The following is a 23,510-nucleotide window of genomic DNA, read 5'->3' on the forward strand; positions in this document are numbered from 1 at the left end:
CAAAAATAAAAAATAATTAAAAAATAATAATGATAAAATATGAATAATATTTTTCGATTTTATCGACATAATAGTAAAAAAATAAGAACTGGCTTTTTAATTAAAAAATAACGAGCGCAATCAGAAAAAAAATTGATCAGGTACATGGGGATTTGAATCGTGATCTTCTAAAAACAGGGATAAAACGACATTTCCTAAAAATGAATCCTAACCAGATGGATTTATCTCCCCTGAAACTTTCCGAGATTCAGATTCCATATATATATGCATATTCTGAACGCATACCCAACAAATAAAATTTGTGAGTCAGTCAGTCAGTTCAGCCTATTGTAGTCCACAACTGGACATAGGATATCCCGGTATGCGGTTGCAGAAGTAATCCCCATCAATCCTACACGCGCAAACTTACGTAGATCGTTGGTCCATCGGGTCGAAGGACGTCTCACACTGCGTTTGCCAAGACACGGTCTCCACTCCAGGATACGTCTGATCCAACGGTCATCGGTCCTGCGACACAGGTAACCAGCCCACTGCCACTTCAACTTGCTAATTCTGTGGACTATGTCGGTTACTTGCGTTTTCTCGCGAATATTCTCTCTCGTGGAAAGGTTTATATTCCTCGTTTTTATATGTTTAACCAATTTCGAAAGATATTAAAGAGGAAATGGAATGGAATGGAAATATTACATACAAACTAATCTATGAATCGGTAGATCGTCAAATTAATGTATTTATTTATTACCAGGTCTAAATAAAAAGTTAACAATAAGATTTTGAATTTGAATTTTCTGAAAAGTTTTACAAAATAACGCATACATTATATATTATCTAAGTAATAATTATGTATAATATCTAAAGTAATAGCGCATATTTTCTCTTATCATCTTATCAATTATCTTATTTCGTGTTGAGTCTTGGCAATTTTTATGTTTCATAAAATTGATATAGTGCTTCTTAAGATGGTAAAATTTAAATTTTATGTGTTTTACTGTGAAAATTTTATGTAAGTTTGTTATCCGAAGTAATCAACTCAGTAATTTTTCGTAATTTTTTGTAATTTGTACCATGCTATGATGCTATAATTTAATATCAAAAATATATTTTAGAAGTAACTATAAGAACGTATTTGTTCTTATATGTGTAGAAGTGCCTTATCTTTTATTTACTGACTAGCTTTACCCGTGTCTTCGTTCACCTGGGAGATTGTGTCTGGACATTAATTATTTTTTTAACAGCGTGATCCTGATCCCGTAGAAATAATGGGACAAAAAGTATATGTTGCCATGTGACCTCCTTTATCTTAATTTAGTTGTTTTTGCTCGCAAATATTGTTGTAGGTACTGGTACGCGGTAGATGCAAGTATTCTCACGTAAGTTCGGATTCCAATATCCAGAACCCCTGTATAAAAAGTATATGTTGTTCTACATTCTCGTCAATGCTTCAGTAAAATGTTCATTAAAATTGATTCATCAGTTCTGCAGATTAGAGCGGGTCAAAAGATAGACAGACAGACACATAGATAAAAAATTTAATATTGTTTGGTTGGGTTTTAGTGTCGTGTAAATAACTATTTTCATTCACTGTCGGCGCTAGCTCCAAACACCAGAATCGGAAAATAAAATAGTTTATTGCTTTCTTCACATCTACATAATCAAGGCGTTTTGAAATATTGTTCAGTTTTAAAAACTCGCGTAAACGATTTAATTTTCGTACCTCATTTTAGAATAAGTGCAATTTCAGGACGTGGTGGCCCCTTATAGCTTTTCGTTCCAGGCTCATTTTGAGAGTCTTTTCACACTGTTTAATAAAATATACAATGTATTGTTTCATGTATGACACAAACATTTTTAAATACTTATTTAAAAAAAAAAAAAAAACTGCGAAACAACTGATGAAACCCAGACGTTTCTTTGTATACACAAGAACGGCAACAGCGCCTAGGCTTAGAATTCCCGCGCGTGAGCGGCGCGCCAAATTAGGCTAATTTCTCATACGGTATCTTTTGTTTCACGCGCCGGCCTGTGTTGATGTTTCTCTTTCGCACTTATTAAATACAATAGTACTCAACTTCGTTTAGTACGCGCAATCGCTGGCGCTCCACTCGTTACAATAACTGACGTCAAATGTACGCGTAGATATAGGTAATATAATAGACTATTGTATAGGCATATTAGAATAGAAAGAACGCAATGTAAGGATAGTATATATTATAAAGAAATATAGATTTAAGAATACCGTGACCGTGATATATTTTTATGTGTGTTCGCGGATAACTTCGTCGCTTACGAACCGATTTTCCTGATTATTTTTTTTATTGGAAAGGAGGCATCCGTTTAGTAAGGGTGGTACCATAATAAGGAAACCAGAATTTAATGAAGGCATCCCAGAGAAATCGAGGGGAACCTTCGAAAATCATAGTTGTGACTCGTGCGTTTGTTACCTATGTAATATTCGTGACAGTGCACTGCACCAGCGCCTTTAGGATGAGCCGCCTCTGCAGTTATTAATCTTCTTTATGGATTTTATATAAACAAATAATTATTATAAAACAATGTATAAAAATATTTAATTTAGATAAACAAAACAGTTCAAACAATTATTTTCCAAAGCGGTTTTCTGATTCTGATGAATTGATTGAGATACCCCCAGTAGAGTCAAATGTAAATGATTAATGAATTTATCAACACCGCTCAGAAAAATTAATATGAAAAAGAAGTGTTTATATATAAATGTGAATAGAAGTGTGTATTCGTTTGAACCAAATATTCAAATGTAATTGTTATTCTTTGTTGTTTCTCGATAAGTTTCTTCGTTACATTTTTTTTTTGTTATCTCACATGTTATAATATCAAAGGAATATTTTTTATTTATTTAAATAAATGTTATTTTCTACATTGAAGGAAAATATCATGAAAAAACTTTAAGTTTCAAAAGTATGTTTAATAAACTGTTTAAAAAAAAACTGTCAGTCTTATATTATTGAGCAATTATATTTTTATCCATCTAGTGAAAATAGTTAATGTACACATAATATATGAATGTAGGTAATTAAGTTTTTCTTCGAAATAGCAAACAGACATTCAGATTTTATATTTTCATGTATGTTCATAAAGGTATGTGCTAAAACATTCACTGAGGTTCATATAATAATATTACATAAAATATCCTAAGATATTGCTACGAAAATTTTATATCTTAGAATTCCTTTTTCAACAACAATCAGTGATACCAGACTTGATTTGAAACCATGACAGTCTCGATTCACTTTTCCTATCCCGTGGGCTATTTCGGTTCTAAATTTGTCTATAAGTTCAATTAAAATTTCACCAGCTCAGGATTAAATTAAGTTAGATTGTCTTTTTAGCCGATCGATAAAAGTTAAGATTAATATTTTTATAGAAGTACGCTACAGCCTGTAATATCTCACTGCTACCTATCATGAGCAACGATCGCTATCAGGTGTACATGATAACAATTGGGACCGACGGCTTAACGTGCTCTCCGAGGCATAGTGGGGAGACCCACAAAAACTGCACAAGCACCCAACACAGGGCAAATATTTGTATGGCCAATACAAATGTTTGTCATGTGCGAGTATTAAACCCGCAACAGCCAGCGCAACGGCCACAAACCAGTGCTGTGACTGTTGCGCCAACGCGTCGTAAAAGAAGATAGATGTGATTTAAATCTAATAAATTTATGACACATGTAAAATGACGTTTAAATATTAAAGAAAAAGTTATTAAATTCTCGGCCCATTCATATGATTTAGTGAAACGGTTATGAAATGAAAACGTAAAAATCTTCTGTAAGCGATATGAAAAATATCGTACACAGCTATTGAACATATTGAAAATAATTTATCAACTATTATTTAAATGAATATGACAACGAATAGTATCAATGGTTTTTTGAAACATTAACTTAAAACATTTCACAATATACATAATGCCAAATAACTTAACATTTTCACATCACTTCCAAATAAAAAATTCTCAGAACAATAAAAAGTCACGCTCACACGCCGAGTACCATCACTAGCTGTTTTAATAAAACAAACTTGAAATTTCAATGACTTCTTCAATCCTTCGCTCACAACTCATTGTCAGCAATTCCTATGCCTTTTCGAGTGTAATTGAATAAAACGATTGCTATCACCAGAAAAGAATTTAATAATAACGGTATGAGTGCGACGTATAGTATTCATTGTTGTGCTTGCCTTATAAAAGTGCGACGAGGGAGCATTCCGACAGCGTTGCCTATCTTTACAAACAAATAATATTAGCGCTTATTCCTCCTTTCGATAGATCGTACATATGATATAAATTAAAAATACTTATATGTATATTTAATCTTCGAATTTGAGATTATTCAACTTACATCTTATGATTTTGTGTGTTTCATGTTAATTTTTTTACGTTAAAATTAGTAAGTATTAAATTATTTTCAGTTTAGTTCTTTCATAGTGACGTAATAGACAAACGTGTTTATTGTGTTACATTCTCATGTTCAGTTTGATAAATATAAATAAATTTAATCAGTTTAAAATTAATTTAATAATATGATAGAAAAAAAGATAATATACTGTAGTTTGTAGTTACATTTAACGAGATTGTGTTTTACGTTTCTACATTGCCTTTATTCATTGCTGCTTGGCTTTCTACGAGCTAAAGTGCCCCATAAATTGTTTATAAATACGTTCTCTGAAATGAATACTTAAATATAATTAAATGAATACTTAAGTAATATGTAGATTAGTTATTGCTATTTTATAAGCTTATATTTAAAAAAATGTATTTCGAATTTTATCCTCGAGATTTTTGACCATAAATGGTTTTGCTTCAAATAGACACGCGTGGGCCTTATATATTTTTACAGCACACGTAAACAACATATAATTATCAGCTGTCTACACAATTTATATATTTCTACATTTATAATATATTAACAATAAATAAAATTATATTAAATTACCTATACTTACTACAGACATACCTATATATTGTGTTTACCTTGTGTATGAATATAAGACGCTTGTCAACAGCGAGTCGAATATTTTATTTACTCTCCCAAACCATATACTGAAGTGAAAAAAGGTAAAAACATGAAATAAATATAAATAAATAAAAACTCTTTACACCCACAAATCATAATTTAATTTAATCACAATAATGATTACAATTTACAATTGTCCATGTTCAGTTATATTAACATATTTTTCTTATTTAAAACAAATAGATTACTTAGTATGTTATCGACTATTTTATTTAGCATTTACAGCTTTTGAAAGAGTGCTAAAAATGCTATTAGATGAATTGTAACTAAATATGTTAACTAATATATTAACTAGTTATGTGCGCTGAATAAACTCTCGCGTTTTGTTGCACGCACGCACTTTTTTAACCGACTTCCAAAAAAGGAGTAGGTTCTCAATTCGACTGTATTTTTTTTTATGTATGTTACATCAAAACAATCACAAAACTCTCGAAAATCCGCAATAAATTTTTAATGGGTATATCGATTTTGATAATTTTTGATTTAATCGAAAGCTGATGTTTATCATGTGGTCACATATCAATTTTATCGAGATTTGATAACTACTTTTTGAGTAATCTTTGATAACGCGTAGTTACTTGACTATTTTTTCGTCGATCTACGTTGTATTACTCGTCGATGTAATTGAAGTCGGTTTTTTTTTCGTTTGCGAGCAAACACAATTATTAGGTATATTATGCGATTTTTTTTATATCCATTGAGGCGTCTTTATTTACGTTGTAGGGACGGTATAAATATTTTGTGTATACTTAAATATATATACTCGTATGTGTCCATAAAATACATACCTACAGACTTTATCTACATTATATGTAATATGTAAGAGCTAATCAATAGCGCGGCAAATTTAATTTCGTCCAATTAATTAATAACGACTAATATGACCAAATTAGGTAAAGAGGAATAGTCAGAATTGCAGGGAACTCGGTTATATGACTAATGCCTTAATTTGAATACGTATAGCAGTTATAAATTATTGAACAAGTTTATAGCCTTTGTATGTACATATTTGTATTTCCAAACACAGTACTATAAATTTTAATATTAGTGTAGGCACAAAATAAATTAATAACTGAACATGCTTTTTTTTAAACTTTTCTATTTCCTTTTTTTTCAATGACATCTACATGCCATTTCCATATTACTTTTTTAAATGCTAAATTTAATAATTAGATCTAGTTACATAAAAACTGTAATTTATCGAGGCTGATTGTCCTCAAGCCACGCACGCAGTTTTACTATTGCACACATCTAAGGAGGCTGTGCTTTACTTTCACAAAATGAAAAGTACTGGAAACGATTACTTTTAAACCTACAACTTTTTTTAAAAAAAAAAACACAATTACTCCACATTAACTATATATCATTCTATAGATAATTTGCTTGCTCTATGGGCATCAACAACTAAAAAAATTATTATTGCTTTTGTTTTTGTAAATTATATTTTAAACAATTTGTTCAATTTATATCAACTAACTTATAAATTCTTTTTTGTAATTTCGTCAAGTGATAAATATTATACTTATTTAGTGTATTCGCACGGGTATATTTGACGTTTCTGTTTTGAAATATAGATGTTATTGCTCGTCCCCAAGGAGTCTGTGATTTATTCTTACAAAATGAAAAGTACATAACGACCGCTTTGGTGTAATGCTGCGTGTTCTGTGTCGCGGGTTACATTCTCATAGTAAGGAATATACCCGCATTGGAGCACCAGGCTGTGGTGCTCCAATGCAGGTGGCGAAGCGAATGTTATAAAATAGTATTGCCTCAAAAGCTCTACCCCATTGTTCAATTTAAAGCTAATTGAATTTGATAATACAAAAAACGACGATAGAAACGATGTAGACGATGGAAGATAAGACGATTTTAAAAACTAAGAAACATAAAACATTTTTGTATACACACTACTCTTACACGATGAGGAAAACAGTAACAAGAACCGTTTTCAGCAGAACGACCTCTTCGAATTATATGGCTGTTAGAGTCATATTACTGAATATCATTCCATAAAAAGGTCGAATTCGAAAGAGGCGAAAGTAAACGTGCATGCATTTTTGTGGTTTATTGGCGTGGGGACAGGTGTCGCCTCCATTATCAAATACGTTGAACGATCGCTACTTATCGTTCCGCTGTCACTTTAACCAATTTATTGCTGTTCCATTTGAGCCGAAAGATTATTGAACATTTTATATTACTTACGAAAATGGCCTCTTTGACTTAAAGGTTATTATGTATTAAATTCATTCCAGATTTATAAGACACAAGATTCAGGCTCAATTTTATTCACTTAGAGTCTGCGGATTTAGTTTTCTTTAACCCTATTCTTGACACTGTGTACAATTTGATACGTTCAACTTTTAGAAAATCCCGAGAATTTCTCAAACAAGTTTTTAAAACTTTTATTGTTTAATATGGTAGAAAATACACTTATATTTCCACCAAAAATAACATTTAAGTGCTTGCAACACCAAAATCAGCCATTGAACGCAAGATGGCGGACCGATCGACTGCGTCTACGCATCGCAAGGTAAGAATAATCAATATTTTTTATATTTTGTTCAAATTGTTTCCAAAAGTAGTCCAATTGCCAAAGCTTATTATATACTCTAATCATTAACGCTATTTTCTCGTACCTAAATGAATTGTAAGTGCGTGTAATCTTTTGTGTTTTTTAAGTGTAGCAAATATGATACATTGCCAGATGGCGAACATTCTAGACTATTTTTGCTATGTATCAGATATGTAACATTGCCTGATTTGTATAGATACTACTTGGGTTTGCTTTCCAAGCCACGCTTCTAACTAGGCTACGATTGGATTGGCCATTGTGGCCAGAATGTGGTCAAGATGACAATTTTATTACAATTACTAGCTGACCCGGCGAACTTCGTATCGCCTAACACAAACTTTATCGTATGGTATTAAAGTTCAAATTGACTTTTAAGTATTATCACAAATCTTTTGTATGGGAGTATAGAAAAGTGTTGTTTTTAGACTTTTTCAGGAAATTTAATTTTTTTTTTGAATTTTTCTCTCCGTAAGAACCATCCTCGTACTTCAAGGAATATTTTAAAAAAAGAATTAGCGAAATCGGTCCAACCGTTCTCGAGTTTTGCGCTTAGCAACACATTCAGCGACTCATTTTTATATTATAGATTTCTTATTTTCATTCGCAGGTACTTTCTCACCTTAGTATGCAACAACAAAGAAGAGCTCGGCAACTCGTAGCTCTTGTTCCGAAACCGGGAGCAAAATCAGATTTGGACGAAAGCGAATCGTCTGAGGATGAAGTTCAATACTACACGCGCCTTGTACACTCTGACAGCAGTTCACCACCTCCATCATTGCCATCTTCAATAGAAAACCTAAACCTTCTCTCCGATGATGATATTGAGGTTAACCAAGTGGTTGCTTCAAAGTCTTTGGTACAGTCATATAGTCAAGAGTCATCACCATTGATCAACCCTTGTTCCCCGTCAATTTTATCGCCTAATCTATCAGCAACTGAAACTAGACCTTGGTGTCCGATACCATCACCCTCATCTCCATCTATACTGGGTACTCCCTCACAGGTACCTTCACCACGAGTTAGTGACTTGAAGCGACATCATCAGTCACCACCGCCGTCGCCATTATTTGCATATTTTCCTTCAACAGCTACTCGTTCAAAGAGACCTACACTTGTCGCAGTGAAACGCAAAGTAATACCACCTAAAAGGTTAGAACCTAATTGGGGTCGCTTCAAGTTTACTGGTTGTGCGGAAGTGGATGATATCGCGTTTGAGCCAAGTGAAGAGAAAAGTCCAATTGAATACTTTAGGCTGTTCTTTTCTAATGACATCATTTCTCTTATAGTGCAACAAACAAATTTATATAGCACACAATTAAAGGGCAATTCAATAAATATTACAGAAGATGATATCAAAGATTTTCTGGCAATTCTTGTATATATGGGTGTCAATAAATTGCCATCTTATACAGATTATTGGGCTAAACTTACGCGATGCGACAAAGTAGCTGATATAATGACCCTCAAGAAGTTTCAATTACTGAGGCGTTATTTGCATTTTAACGATAACTTAAAAGACGATGGTGATAGATATTTCAAAGTGAGGCCAGTCCTTCAAATAATACGTGATAATTGTTTAAGAGTACCAGAAGAATCACATTTCAGCATCGACGAAATGATGGTTCCACATAAAGGAACAAGAGCAGGCAGCCGTAAACAGTATGTAAAAAATAAACCGAAAAAATGGGGTTATAAAATATTTGTTCGTGCTGGTGTCTCTGGGATAGTTTATGACTTCTTGATCTATGGAGGTGATGACACGTTTAGGTTTCACTCCTTTAAGGATGAAGAAATTAGTATGGGTCTTGGATCAAAAGTAGTTTTAGCGTTAGCAAAATCTATTCGACAACCTGCTTGCAAAGTCCTGTGTTTCGATAACTTTTTTACGTCTATTGAGCTGTTACAATATTTACGCAATGAAATCGGCATTTTTGCAATGGGTACAATCCGAGCAAACAGGCTCCGAGGAGCGGAGAAAAAACTACCCACGGATAAAAATCTAAAAAAAAAGGTAGAGGATCTCATGCACAAGTCGTATGCAATAAAAATAAGATTGCTGTTGTTAAATGGTTTGATAACAAATGTGTCACTGTTGCAAGTACCTTTGTAGATGCGTATCCTACCCAGACTGTGGTTCGTTACAAGAAAGAACAAGGTAGAAAAATACCAGTGACTTGCCCCAATTTAATAAAAAAATATAACACTTACATGGGCGGTGTTGATCTCGCCGATATGTTAGTCGCTCTATATCGTACACCATTCCGAGGCCATCGTTGGCATTTACCAATATTTTCTCAAATGCTCGACATCTGTATAAACAATTCTTGGCTTCTATATCGGCGTGATAGAAAAGCCAGGATGGATAACAAAAAACAAAAAACCCTGAAAACCTTTAGAATTGAAATTTTTGAAAGCCTACGGAGATTTGAAAGAACTGATATGAGCGATATCAGCAGGCCTGGTATGAAATCAACCAAGACTATTCAGAATCCAGTAGCTGAAAGACCGCCTGATGCTGTTAGATATGATCAAGTTGCTCATTATCCAACTGTAATAACCAGCAGAGGAAGGTGTATGTATTGCACAAAAGGGTTAACTAAATTTTTTTGTCAAAAATGCAAATTGAGGTTGTGCTTATTGCCAGAACGTAATTGTTTCGTAAAATATCATACCAAAAAATAATACTTCATAAATATTATTATAAGGAACCTAACTTTAAGACTGATTTTTGACTTGATTTTAATGATTGATCTCAATTTACCAAAAATTTAGATTTATAATATACAAAGGCTGTTTTTATATTAATTTTTATATTTATGTAGAAGTATAAAATAATTGTGTTTTATATTTTGTTATTTCACAGAGAATATTGACATTATAGGTTTTATTTTGTTACAATTATTATGTTTAAAACTCATTTATTAGCTTTACTCAAAGACTGGCAGTGTAGCAAATTGGATACGTAGACTTTATAGTGTTGATTGTTAAGGGCTTGGCAATGTATCTAATATGATACACTCAATAAATGTTGAATTACTTATATTATATTTTTTTTATTTTTTTTTATCCCTTCAATAACCACATATAAACATGTTTTATTAAAAAAAATTTAATATTTCTAAAATATTTTTTCTTGCCAAGTATAGGGTTAAAAAATAATTTGAGATTTTTATAAATATGTATATCGTCAAAGGATGTAAACTCTGTTTATTCTTAAAAAAAAAAAATATTTTGCTTTTATTTATATGTACACACATAAACATGCATGATGAACTTATTTATATTTTTTATTTACTCTCTTATAACTAACCTTTCGAAACATTCTGTAGTGTATGCAAATACAGTCTCAAAGTTTTTTATAAAAAATTTCAGGTCCTACTCGATTCATTTAGGATTTTCTTATTAGTTAAGGACTTACTAATTTATTACATTTCGATGTTTTTTTTTTCATTTTAAACTTATTTGTATAAAGATCTAATAAAGCTTTTAAAGCAGTATCTAGATTGAACAATTTGAAACAACTTACGATTAAAGAACGTTAGTTCACATACGTATATCTTTGTCTTATAACACATTTTAAAACACCTGCACCCTCTAGTTTTGAGAAATACAAAGAACAAACACTGCTTTTTATTCTTAGTCGTATTTAGCTTAGTTCAAAGTCACTTAAAATAAAAGGAACACGTTCTAAAGAGTGTAAATAACTATTTCAGTTTGTTCTACCAACTGTACAGTATGAAAATTTGTAATTCCAATCGTCTTACATTTGTAAACTACACACGTCTTGGCACACCTTTGTATGGTACTTTAAACTTCACAATATAGTAAAGTTTCTTAACTTGAAGCTAGAAGTATAAGACAGATCAGTTTAACACTAGTTGCCACAGAATGGGCTAAAGTTTAAATGTTGTGATTTGTTAAGGGATTCAGTTAGTGAATATTAAATTTAAAAAAAAGAAAAAAAAAACGCCTCACACTCTATGGCCTCCAGTAGGATTTTCTCCTGTGTGGGGGTTCGGAATCTCCTGTTTTTATCCGCAGTTTTCATACTTGTTAATTGAAACTTTAAAATGTTCTATAGATTTATTATTTATTTTTTTATTAAACATAATTATGTAGTATTGATTGTAAAATGTTTATAACTTTAACATTATTAACTTTTACATAATTTGTTTAAAATATGCCTTTTGTTATGAGATAAAATAACTTTTCAAACTTCCGACATTCTGTAAATTGAGACCCCAAACGGATATGAACACAGGGTTGGATCAAAGAGTGACATAAATAACCTACTTTAGTGGTAAAACTACGAACAACAGGGGGTATTTAATTAACATAAAATCTTTTAGTTTGGCATAATACAAGCATCTCTTGATAATATCAAGTTACAAAATTAATATGCGTGATATTATATATTTGTACGTTTCCATTTATAGACCTTCGTCATTTTATAAAAGTTGAAAGTTTCTCACCACATTTTCCCAACACATGTTGTAGCAATAGGCAAATATGAAGTTTAACTCGTTAGTGGCTTTAGCTGATACCAGGTATTATAGGCCAAGTACAAAATTGCTTAGCGCTCAGTATGAGTTCAGTAGGAGTCTCGTTAAACGCTTAGTGTGTGTGAGTATCACGGCCAACAACCACAATTGCCCGGCGCTTGGCCTCAATCCCAAAAATTCCAAAAGCAGAAGAAATCTACCATTGATTGCTGCTGCTTCAGTCTGTAATATCCCACTGCTGGACATAGGTTTCTTTACCTATGTAAGAAAAGGATCAGAGCTTAATCCACCACGCTGCTCTAATATGAGTCGACGGATATATTCCTTACTATGAGTAACGATCGCTATCAGGTGTGCATGATAACAACCAGGACCGACAGACTAACGTGTTCTCCGAGGCACGGTGGGGAGACCTACAAAGACTAACAACCAGAACGGAAATAAATATTAGTATAAACACAAATATCCTCTCCGCGACCGTCGGTGTTTAGGTGCCGCCAACACGGCATACGCACTATTATTCGGTCCGGTATAGCAGTCGTTATTGATTACTTAGCCCCACAAAAATTGCAGGAATTCTGAATGGAGTAAGAGACAACAGCAACCATGGCGACCGCTTCATTATAATGAGTGAAATTCGCGTAAACATAAGAAAATATAAAAATAGTTAAAAGTCAGAGCTAACGGAAAACTGATAATAACATATATAGAAAGGTTTTACGCGATAAAATCAGAACATAATGTTATAAAGGTTAATTATCGAAGTATTATTGTCAGCGAGTTTTCAGTGTGTATTTGATAATGTAGGCGACACCTGTCTCCGTGGCAATAAACCACAATAACGCATGTCGTTTAGCTTTTATGTCTGCTGAGAAGCAATATGACGACCCTTTCCAAGAGAAAATGACGCGTCAGGCGTTCACCTTGATATTGCTCTTCTAAATATTTTTCTCATAACTTTTCTATTACTTTTCAGAATGTGATTAGAGAAAAAAGCATTATATTAAGTAAGATACGAGTTGAAACGCAAACGGTTTTTTTGTTTTTTTCTACATTATAATATTTTTAAAATTTTTATCATTGTGTTGGAACAATTGTAAAGAATTCATAGTACCATCATATATAAAATTACATTTTAGTTCTTAATGGAAATAATAACATAATATAATAGACCGCCTTTACGGATTTTTGCTTTCGTTAAATTGATCTGAATAATTGGAAATTATTTGTTATTTTAAAGTTCCTTTTTTAATCTAGTTAACGACATTTCTATCTAACACTAATTACGATAATTATCTCTGGGAGTAGCAGCGTATTGTAATGATTTTGTAAAGTTTATTCGATAAGAAACTATTTAAAGTCCCTGCTATCATAAAATATGGGGAATGAAATCGTGTGAAACAACTGCCGCGTGACAGTGAAACTTCACAGCGCATTTAGCAGTGTAAGACGAGTTCAGAAGATGTGTGAACCAAACAACTGTTGCCATAAGACTACTTAATTAAAATAAAAAAAAAATGTTGCAATAGTTATAGTATTTATACATAATTATGAATACATATTCATAGTACAAACTGTTCATATGTTCATAAAAGAAAAAAAATCCATTATTAAATATGTATTTTTTTGTATATATAAATATCTTACAATACTCAAGAATAACAAAGCCAAATATTCTCACTTAAAATACAATTTTGTGCGGTTTTTACAAATCAATTCATTTGACCGTTTTTCGTTATTTCTACATTTGGTGGTCTATTTTTAACTACTGTATATGGACCTAAATACATAGAACTTAACTTATTACCTGTTTTATTTTTTACTAAGACTAATTCATTTACATTATAGCATACAGGGTTAGTATATTTATCATATTTAATTTTCCTATTCTATTTTATTATTATATTATTATTTCCTATACCTGTATCATCCTTCTCACTCCTGCATGACCACTTCTAGGCAACAGATGGAACATTCCTATCATCTTTGTCATATATTATTTATTATCCACACGCGTCTACCGGTCCTATCTTTTATAGATTTAACTTCTTCTATTAGTTTCTTCATAAATTCTTTATTACCATCCTTTTCGATTATATATATTTAATTAACGTTTATAAACTTACAAAACTCACCTAGTTCTCTTACAAATTCATGTAGCGCCCTTCGATAGTCAAAGCTTATTTAATAAAAATTATCTTTTTCCTTTCATCATAACAAAACATGTTACTTTCTTTATTGATATTTTTTTTAACCGACTTCCAAAAAAGGAGGAGGTTCTCAATTGGACTGTATTTTTTTTTCTATTTTTTTTAATGTATGTATGTTATGTTACATCAGAACTTTTGACCGGGTGAACCGATTTCGACAAATTTTGTTTTAATCGAAAGGTGGTGTGTGCCAATTGGTCCCATTTAAATTTATTTGAGATCTAACAACTACTTTTCGAGTTATATCTAATAATGCGTTTTTACTTGACGCTTTTTTCGTCGACCTACGTTGTATTATACCGCATAACTTTCTACTGGATGTACCGATTTTGATAATTCTTTTTTTTTGGAAAGGCGATATCCCTAGTTTAGTACCGTGATAAGGAAACCAGGATCTGATGATGGGATCCCAGAGAAATCGAGGGAAACTCTCGAAAATCCGTAATAACTTTTTACTGGGTGTACTGATTTTGATAATTTTTAATTTAATCGAAAGCTGATGTTTATCATGTGGTCAAATATAAATTTTATCGAGATCTGATAACTACTTTTTGAGTAATCTTTGATAACGCGTAGTTACTTGACTATTTTTTCGTCGATCTACGTTGTATTACTTGTCGATGTAATTGAAGTCGGTTTTTTTTTTCGTTTGCGAGCAAACACAATTATTTTTTCAAACTTTGTATTTATAATCTTTATTTTATTATTGTGTTGTTCTCATCTTTGTATACAGACTGGTTGCATTTATGTTTTCGCTATCTGAACGCAAAGTCTGACTATGTAACAATAAACTAATTTTTGGGGAAGACACTGTGGCCTGTAACACAGCTTTTTTTAACTAGCACGGGTCGCAGGGCTTCTAAATAATGTAAACAACATAATTTGAGCAAAATAAAAACATTTTTTTTTAATCTGGGACCCGTTTATATTAAACGTACTTCGATTATTTGACGCGTTGACTGTCACTTTCCTTGAGTCCTGATGTACTGCCCTTGATATAAAACATTCAAGTGTGTATATAGATTTGTTATAAAAATTCCAAGGGTTATGAAAATTTCTTTTGTATATACCTCTCCAGCTGTTGGTGATCTTAATCTCTTCATTTTGGACTGGTTTTTTAGCGTCTATCAGGGAGCTATAATTTCGTAAGCTATTGATAAACTATTTGATAGCTTGTTTTTTAACCGACTTCAAAAAAGGAGGAGGTTCTCAATTTAACTGTATTTTTTATGTATGTCTGTGTTATGTAATATTATTTGTAAAATGTTTATAAACCTAACATTAAAAAGAAAATCAATTCAGGAATTCAAAATGGCCAATAATTTGTTTAAAAATTCTGAGGTAACCTCAGAACTTTTTACTGGGTGAACCGAATTCGATGATTCGCTTTTAATCGAAAGGTGGTGCTTGTCATGTGGTACCATTTAAATTTAATCGATTCGACACAACATCGATCGATTTGACAAATACTTTATGAGTTATCCTAATAATGGTCCAGTCATAATCCCAAAGGTTATCTGGAAGAAATCGCTATTTAGCGATAAGATCGCCTTTGTACATCTTCTATTGTATCTTTCTTTATATGTGTCTGTATTTCAATGTACATTAAGAATAAATAAATAAATAAATAAATAATATTATAGACGCGAAAGTTTGTATATATGGATGTATAGATGTATGTATGTTTGTTCCTTTTTCACGCAAAAACTACCGAATAGATTTTAATGAAAGTTTAAAATAATATAGCTTGCACATTGGAATAACATATAGGTTAATTTTTTTAAAGATAGTATATGTATTGTCCAAAATATAACGATAATTGTCAAGTAAGTCGGAAAAAATATACCATCTGCGAGCTATTCTGGCGTACGCTGCAAAAACAGTAGAGTTACACGTATATAATGTATAAGAAAAATGTTTATCATTTTTTATAATGACGACATATATCTAAGCCATTATTTCCAAAACAGTGAACCATAAATACACTAAAAATTCACAATATATTTCTAATGCACATTTGGTAGTAACAAATTGATTTTTATATCGCAGAATAAATTTTGATGAATTTTGGTATAAAGATATTGAAAACATAATAAGCTACTCGAAGTACTTACTAATCCTGTGCAGACGAAGTCGCGTTTACCAGCTAGTATCTAATAATGCGTATTAACTTGACTATTTTTTCGTCGCCCTACGTTGTGTTATACCTTATAACTTTCTGCTGGGTGCACCGAATTTGATACTTCTTGTATGAATCAAAAGCTAATACTTGTCGTGTGGTTGCATTAAAATATTTTTTTGAGATATAATGAATAATTATATCTTTGATGAAGTGGATTTACGTGACGGTGCGGGGTCGTGCCTGTGGTAATGTTCAATACTTGGTCACGACGGCATCTGTTGGAATATAATGAGTACTTCTTAAGTAATCTTTGACGTGAATTTACTATTTTTCGTCTACTTGCGTTGTTGTACTGGTCGGTGTAATTGTAGTTGTTTTTTTTTCGTTTGTAAGCAAACTGAATTATGTTTCTAGGCTTTAAAATACTATAAGCTGTTGTCGTTGGCCTGCGATATCGTAAGGTCCAGGCAAGTACGGCAAACAATTCTGTTATTTGTTTCCCATAGTTACAAATAGACATTTCATTTTGTCCTGAGTTTTTATAATTTATTTTAAACTAGCTGACCCGGCGAACTTCGTATCGCCTAACAGTGACTTTTAAGTATTATCACAAATCTTTTGTATGGGAGTATAGAAAAGTGTTGTTTTTAGACTTTTTCAGGAAATTTAAAATTTTTTTTTTTTTAATTTTTCTCTCCGTAAGAACCATCCTCGTACTTTGAGGAATATTTAAAAAAAAAGAATTAGCGAAATCGGTCCAACCGTTCTCGAGTTTTGCGCTTAGCAACACATTCAGCGACTAATTTTTATATTATAGATTACACTTGCACTTGCTTGCTTGCTTGAGCCTAATTTTCAATATATTTCCTGTACATCTTAAAACCGAACCGAGTATTCGATTTTTATTAATGTTCTAACTTCTTTTAATTGCTCAAATAATTGTTCTAAAGAAATGATCATAACTTACCACCAAAGGTATATTATGTTTTTAGTATATTTTTTAACATTTGAAATGCAGAAGCATTGAATAATTTAATGTCCGATTAATATATTTACACTAATAAAATCGTTTCATTACGAGTGTACAAAAATTAAAATCGTCAGAAAGCGCCTAATATGACATTTTTGTAAGTGCTATACCTATAGTACTAGTACTACACGAAACTGAATAATCCAGTAAAAGAGATTGAGTGATTCTTCCAATCTTTTATGTAGAAACGCATGATCGGGTAAAGTAAGCTTATTTAAATCTCTTTATATCAGAAGAGGGCGATTTACTTCTTGAGATAGGATCGTATAAAACAGTCACGTATTTTTAGTGTCAGTGGCTTCGACGCTTCTCGGTTTAACAATATCATAACTAACCTGGCAATACAGGCACTCGCGTCTGAACGAAAAGTACCTACACAATAAAAGTGACGGCTATGAACTATTTCCATGCGTTGATCGGCATTTATTTACTATTTAAAAATAAATTATTCTAAAACTAAATAAAAAAAGGAATAAAATATTAGTTGCCAAATTACTTAAAAATAAATGCTTTTGGGTATGTTTCATTGAAACGCCCTTTAGTTTTGTTATTTTTTTTTAATGAAATACTTTATAATACATAATGTACAGACTCTGATGTAATTACTTTCGGTACTGTATGTATTTTTAGCTTAAATTACAATAAAATTTACATCTATTGGAACCCGAAGTAACAAATTTATTCTCTAAGAACCTTCCAAAATCGTTTTTATTTGTTAAAGTTGACTTTAATAAATGGGTTTGACATATTTTGTCCTTGTCGGTCTTCGCAGAACTGTTCAAAATTTTATTTTAGGTTTTTGTAACGGTTTAATAAATAATAAATTACAAATGGAATCATATCGCTTGTCGTTTACGTTCGCTAGCATTCCATGTACCTACACAACAATTTCTTGGTGACGATTACATGAATCATGGGATGTTTTACGATGCAACTGAATACATATACGAGTACGTTCTCTATTATTTGTTTGCTCGATTCTATGCTTGTTAAATTATTAAATGCACTTTTTGCCAACAAGTGGTACACGTAGTGATGATAATTAGTAGTAATACTCTGGTTTATCGGTTGCTCACTAGCAGTGACTCTCTCGGAACGCAATTTTATACCAAGTTGTATCATAATAATTGTTTATTGATTTTGTCGTCAAAATTCTTTGTATTTTGTTTAGATATAAGATACAGTTAAAATCAATATATTTTGAAAGACTATAAAATAATGTGTAATATTGAAGGTTCATTTAATAACGAGCTATGAGCGAATACCCATCAAGGCAATGAGTCGTCGAGTCATCTCTTTTAGGATTTTTCGTGCACTGCTACTCCGAGGTCCAAGTGTGTCGACTGCGAATGGCACAAATATATAAACTGGATTTAGTAACGAATATTTATTCCATTTAGTGATTTCTTTTGTAGCGGCTCCCGCTCTTAGGGCTGTTCTCATATATGACTAGGTCGGCAAACAAGCGTACGGCCCACTTAATGCTAAGCTGTTATTGTAGCCTATACACGCCTGTAATACCAGAATACCCTATCCCTGACCCTTCCCAGGAGCTCTGTCCATTTTACTCACCACAGGAACACAACACTCGCTTTAAATGTTTTTTTAAATATTATTTTGTGATATGCATTTGTGTACATATGTTGTATATGTATGTATATATCTATGTATGTAGGTGTGTATGTATGTATTTGGGTGTGTGTTGTAAGTATTAAATATGTGTACCTATATTCTTACGTATGGTTTATGTAAATTAATTTATTCTCATGATTTTGTATGTTTATTTTTATTCTTTTCATTTCATTATTTTTATTTTTTATTTTTATTCGTTTCATATATTTATAATTATATTTATATTTACCTACTTTTACGCAATCCCGCACTTTGTTATTTATAATCTCCTTTTACCTGGAGTTGTCTGAAAGAGATTGCTTAAAGCAATAAGACCGCCTTTGCATGCTGTCATTGTGACAACTTCTTGTTTAATTTTATTTCTGTACTGCTATTTTTTCCTTTTCTTTACTATGCAAAAATGTTTGACTATATTTATGCAAGAATAAATATTAACACTAGTTGTGAGCTTGTATTATTTAGCTGTGATCTTGTGTTATTAGTGTGTGATGTGACGTACTTCCCCAGACAGGCTGCACCAGATATTGAACAGGATATATCTGATGTGCCCTATCTTAATAAAATGTTTCTCTTACATTGGACAGAGCTAGTGTGTCAACCTAGTTTGTGAATAAAAGTGTACTTTTCATCTTTCAATTTTTCTTGTCTTCCCAACTACTAGTAGGCTTGATAATTATATATATTATAAATTACTGATGGCGGCAAAAGAGCCGAACTCTTACCTGAACTATTCTTGCCTCCTCAATCAACATCTTTTCCGCACATGTGTTCCAGGAACAGTATTATTCGAATCGTTGTAATATTTTAATCCAAAATTGTACATACTTCTTTTTACCATACTAAGACTAAGTTTTGTGATTAATTATAGTTATTAATACTAAATTTACTCAATAACTATAAGTTATTTCGATTTAAAGCTTAAAACTTTTAAATTATTATTTAAATAACGTTATCGTCGAAAAATCATTAAATGTGTTTTTTAAACACTTTGACGTAAATAATCATAATTTGAGTAAATTTTCATAGTTTATTTTTGTTAAAACAAAAACTGAACAAAAATAGATGAAAATATTTCACGATTTCATAACGTGAACGTAACATATAAAACAATCGTGTTTAGAAAGAGTGATATCGCGTCGCTTTTTAGCAATATCATAACCGTCCTGCCGCCATTGGGAAAGGGTGGCGATGCTTATTGAATTCCTACGTGAAAAGGGTTCGAGATTTGTGAATGCCTATTTCGATGTTTAAACAGACGATGCAATCTTATGTACTGCTGATTTTTTTCTGGTGTCTACGTTAAAAATATAATTTGTGAAACAACTTTTTCGGATTTAATTTTGGAACAATAGCATTTTATTTTTTAATAAACCGCGATAAAATGTAACTAATTCGCGTAAACATTAGAAAATAATATAATTTGTTATTTCTCGTATAAATTATTTAAGTATTTTGGTTTTACATCAATTATTGAAACAAATCATATCATCAATTTTTTATTGTAAGCATTTGTAGTAATTGATAACAAAAAGTACTTTTTAAATTCATAATTTAGTCTTGAGTTGTAGATCTACAGTAACCGGAAATTATTGTCTACTCTAGAGAAAATATAAAAAAAACTTGAACAAAATGCGGATTGCAATTTTAATCTATAATCTATAATATATATAAAAGCGAAAGGTCACTCACTCATCACGAAATCTCCGAAACTATAACACCTACAAACTTGAAATTTGGCAGGTAGGCTCCTTATAAGACGTAGACATCCGCTAAGAACGGATTTTACGAAACTCGACCCCTAAGGGGGTAATACAGGGGTTGCAAGTTTGTATGAAAGTCTTATATTTTTGAAGTAAGAGACTTGAAATTTAAAATGTTCGCTCTTTAGATGGTGAGAAGGTGTCCAAATAATGTATCTTTAGAAATCAACTCCCTTTTGGGGTATAAACTGGGGATGGTAGGTTGACTCCCTCATCACAAAATCTCCGAAACTATAACAGCTACAAACTTGAAATTTGGCAAGTAGGTTTCTTATAGGACGTAAACGTCCGCTAAGAGCTGATTTACGAAAATCGACCCCTAAGGGGATAAAACGGGGGTTGGAATTTTGTATGAAAGTCTTATGTTTTTGAAGTAAGAGACTTGAAATTTAAAATGTTCGCTCTTTAGATGGTGAGAAGGTGTCCAAATAATGTATCTTTAGAAAGCAACTCCCTTTTGGGGTTAAAACGGGGGATGGTAGATTGATTCACTCATCACGAAATCTCCGGAACTATAACAGCTACAAACTTGAAATGTAGCAGGTAGGTTTCTTATAGAGCTTAAACGTTTGCTATGAATTGATTTTACGAAACTCGGCCCCTAAAGGGATCAAACGGGGGTTGGAAGTTTGAATGGAAGTCCTATGTTTTTGAAGTAAGAGACTTAAAATTTAAAACGTACGCTCTTTAGATGGTGAGAAGGTGTCCAAATAATGTATCTTTAGAAATCAACTCCCCTTTGGGGTTAAAACTGGGGATGGTAGGTTGACTCCCTCATCACAAAATCTCCGAAATTATAACAGCTACAAACTTGAAATTTGGCAAGTAGGTTTCTTATAGGACGTAAACGTTCGCTAAGAGCTGATTTTACGAAAATCGACCCCTAAGGGGATAAAACGGGGGTTGGAATTTTGTATGAAAGTCTTATGTTTTTGAAGTAAGAGACTTGAAATTTAAAATGTTCGCTCTTTAGATGGTGAGAAGGTGTCCAAATAATGTATCTTTAGAAAGCAACTCCCTTTTGGGGTTAAAACGGGGGATGGTAGATTGATTCACTCATCACGAAATCTCCGGAACTATAACAGCTACAAACTTGAAATGTAGCAGGTAGGTTTCTTATAGAGCTTAAACGTTTGCTATGAATTGATTTTACGAAACTCGGCCCCTAAAGGGATCAAACGGGGGTTGGAAGTTTGAATGGAAGTCCTATGTTTTTGAAGTAAGAGACTTAAAATTTAAAACGTACGCTCTTTAGATGGTGAGAAGGTGTCCAAATAATGTATCTTTAGAAATCAACTCCCCTTTGGGGTTAAAACTGGGGATGGTAGGTTGACTCCCTCACCACAAAATCTCCGAAACTATAACAGCTACAAACTTGAAATTTGGCAAGTAGGTTTCTTATAGGACGTAAACGTCCGCTAAGAGCTGATTTTACGAAAATCGACCCCTAAGGGGATAAAACGGGGGTTGGAATTTTGTATGAAAGTCTTATGTTTTTGAAGTAAGAGACTTGAAATTTAAAATGTTCGCTCTTTAGATGGTGAGAAGGTGTCCAAATAATGTATCTTTAGAAAGCAACTCCCTTTTGGGGTTAAAACGGGGGATGGTAGATTGATTCACTCATCACGAAATCTCCAGAACTATAACAGCTACAAACTTGAAATGTAGCAGGTAGGTTTCTTATAGAGCTTAAACGTTTGCTATGAATTGATTTTACGAAACTCGGCCCCTAAAGGGATCAAACGGGGGTTGGAAGTTTGAATGGAAGTCCTATGTTTTTGAAGTAAGAGACTTAAAATTTAAAACGTACGCTCTTTAGATGGTGAGAAGGTGTCCAAATAATGTATCTTTAGAAATCAACTCCCCTTTGGGGTTAAAACTGGGGATGGTAGGTTGACTCCCTCATCACAAAATCTCCGAAACTATAACAGCTACAAACTTGAAATTTGGCAAGTAGGTTTCTTATAGAACGTAAACGTCCGCTAAGAGCTGATTTTACGAAAATCGACCCCTAAGGGGATAAAACGGGGGTTGGAAGTTTGTATGAAAGTCTTATGTTTTTGAAGTAAGATACTTTAAATTTAAAATATATGCTCTATAGATGGTGAGGAGGTGTCCAAATAATGCATCGTAATCTATATATCTAAAAGAGAAAGGTCACTAACTCACTCATCACGAGAACTCAAAAACCTCTGGATGGTCTATCCATCCAGGTTGAACCAACATAAAATTTGGCAGGGAGGTAGATTATAGTTAGTAAACTTCCGCTAAGAACGAATTTTGTGATATTCCACCGCTAAGGGGGTTAAATTGGGGTTGATAGTTTGTATGAAACATATACATTTGTATGTTATTTATACTGCAGCCTAAAAATAAAACTAAAGATGTGGTGTATAGAGAGGTTTTATTAATATAACTATTAAATTATACTAAATTGTGGCTTTTAAAAAGTTACCCAGTGTGTAAGCATTTCAAGTGACTGAAATAAAAAAATAATTTGCGTTTAACATCTTAATAGTAATGCATATCTTCATAACCGAGCGAACGTAGTCGCGGGCAACAGTTAGTGTATTATAAAACAAAGTCCCCAAAAGTGTATGTGATCGATTCCCTCAAAATCTATTGA

At 32.3% G+C, this 23,510-nt stretch overlaps 1 protein-coding gene across 1 annotated transcript; it reads left to right on the plus strand.

Moving 5' to 3' along the window:
- Positions 1-7,550: 7,550 nt before the first annotated feature.
- LOC123658060 (piggyBac transposable element-derived protein 2-like) lies at positions 7,551-9,738 on the plus strand. The gene is made up of 2 exons (XM_045593543.1): positions 7,551-7,586; positions 8,236-9,738. Exons 1-2 carry the CDS (start codon positions 7,551-7,553, stop codon positions 9,736-9,738), a joined length of 1,539 nt encoding a protein of 512 aa, XP_045449499.1.
- The last annotated feature ends 13,772 nt before the right edge of the window (positions 9,739-23,510 follow it).

The sequence above is a fragment of the Melitaea cinxia genome, chromosome 11, assembly GCF_905220565.1.
Source record: "Melitaea cinxia chromosome 11, ilMelCinx1.1, whole genome shotgun sequence".
Taxonomy (NCBI): Eukaryota; Metazoa; Arthropoda; class Insecta; order Lepidoptera; family Nymphalidae; genus Melitaea; species Melitaea cinxia.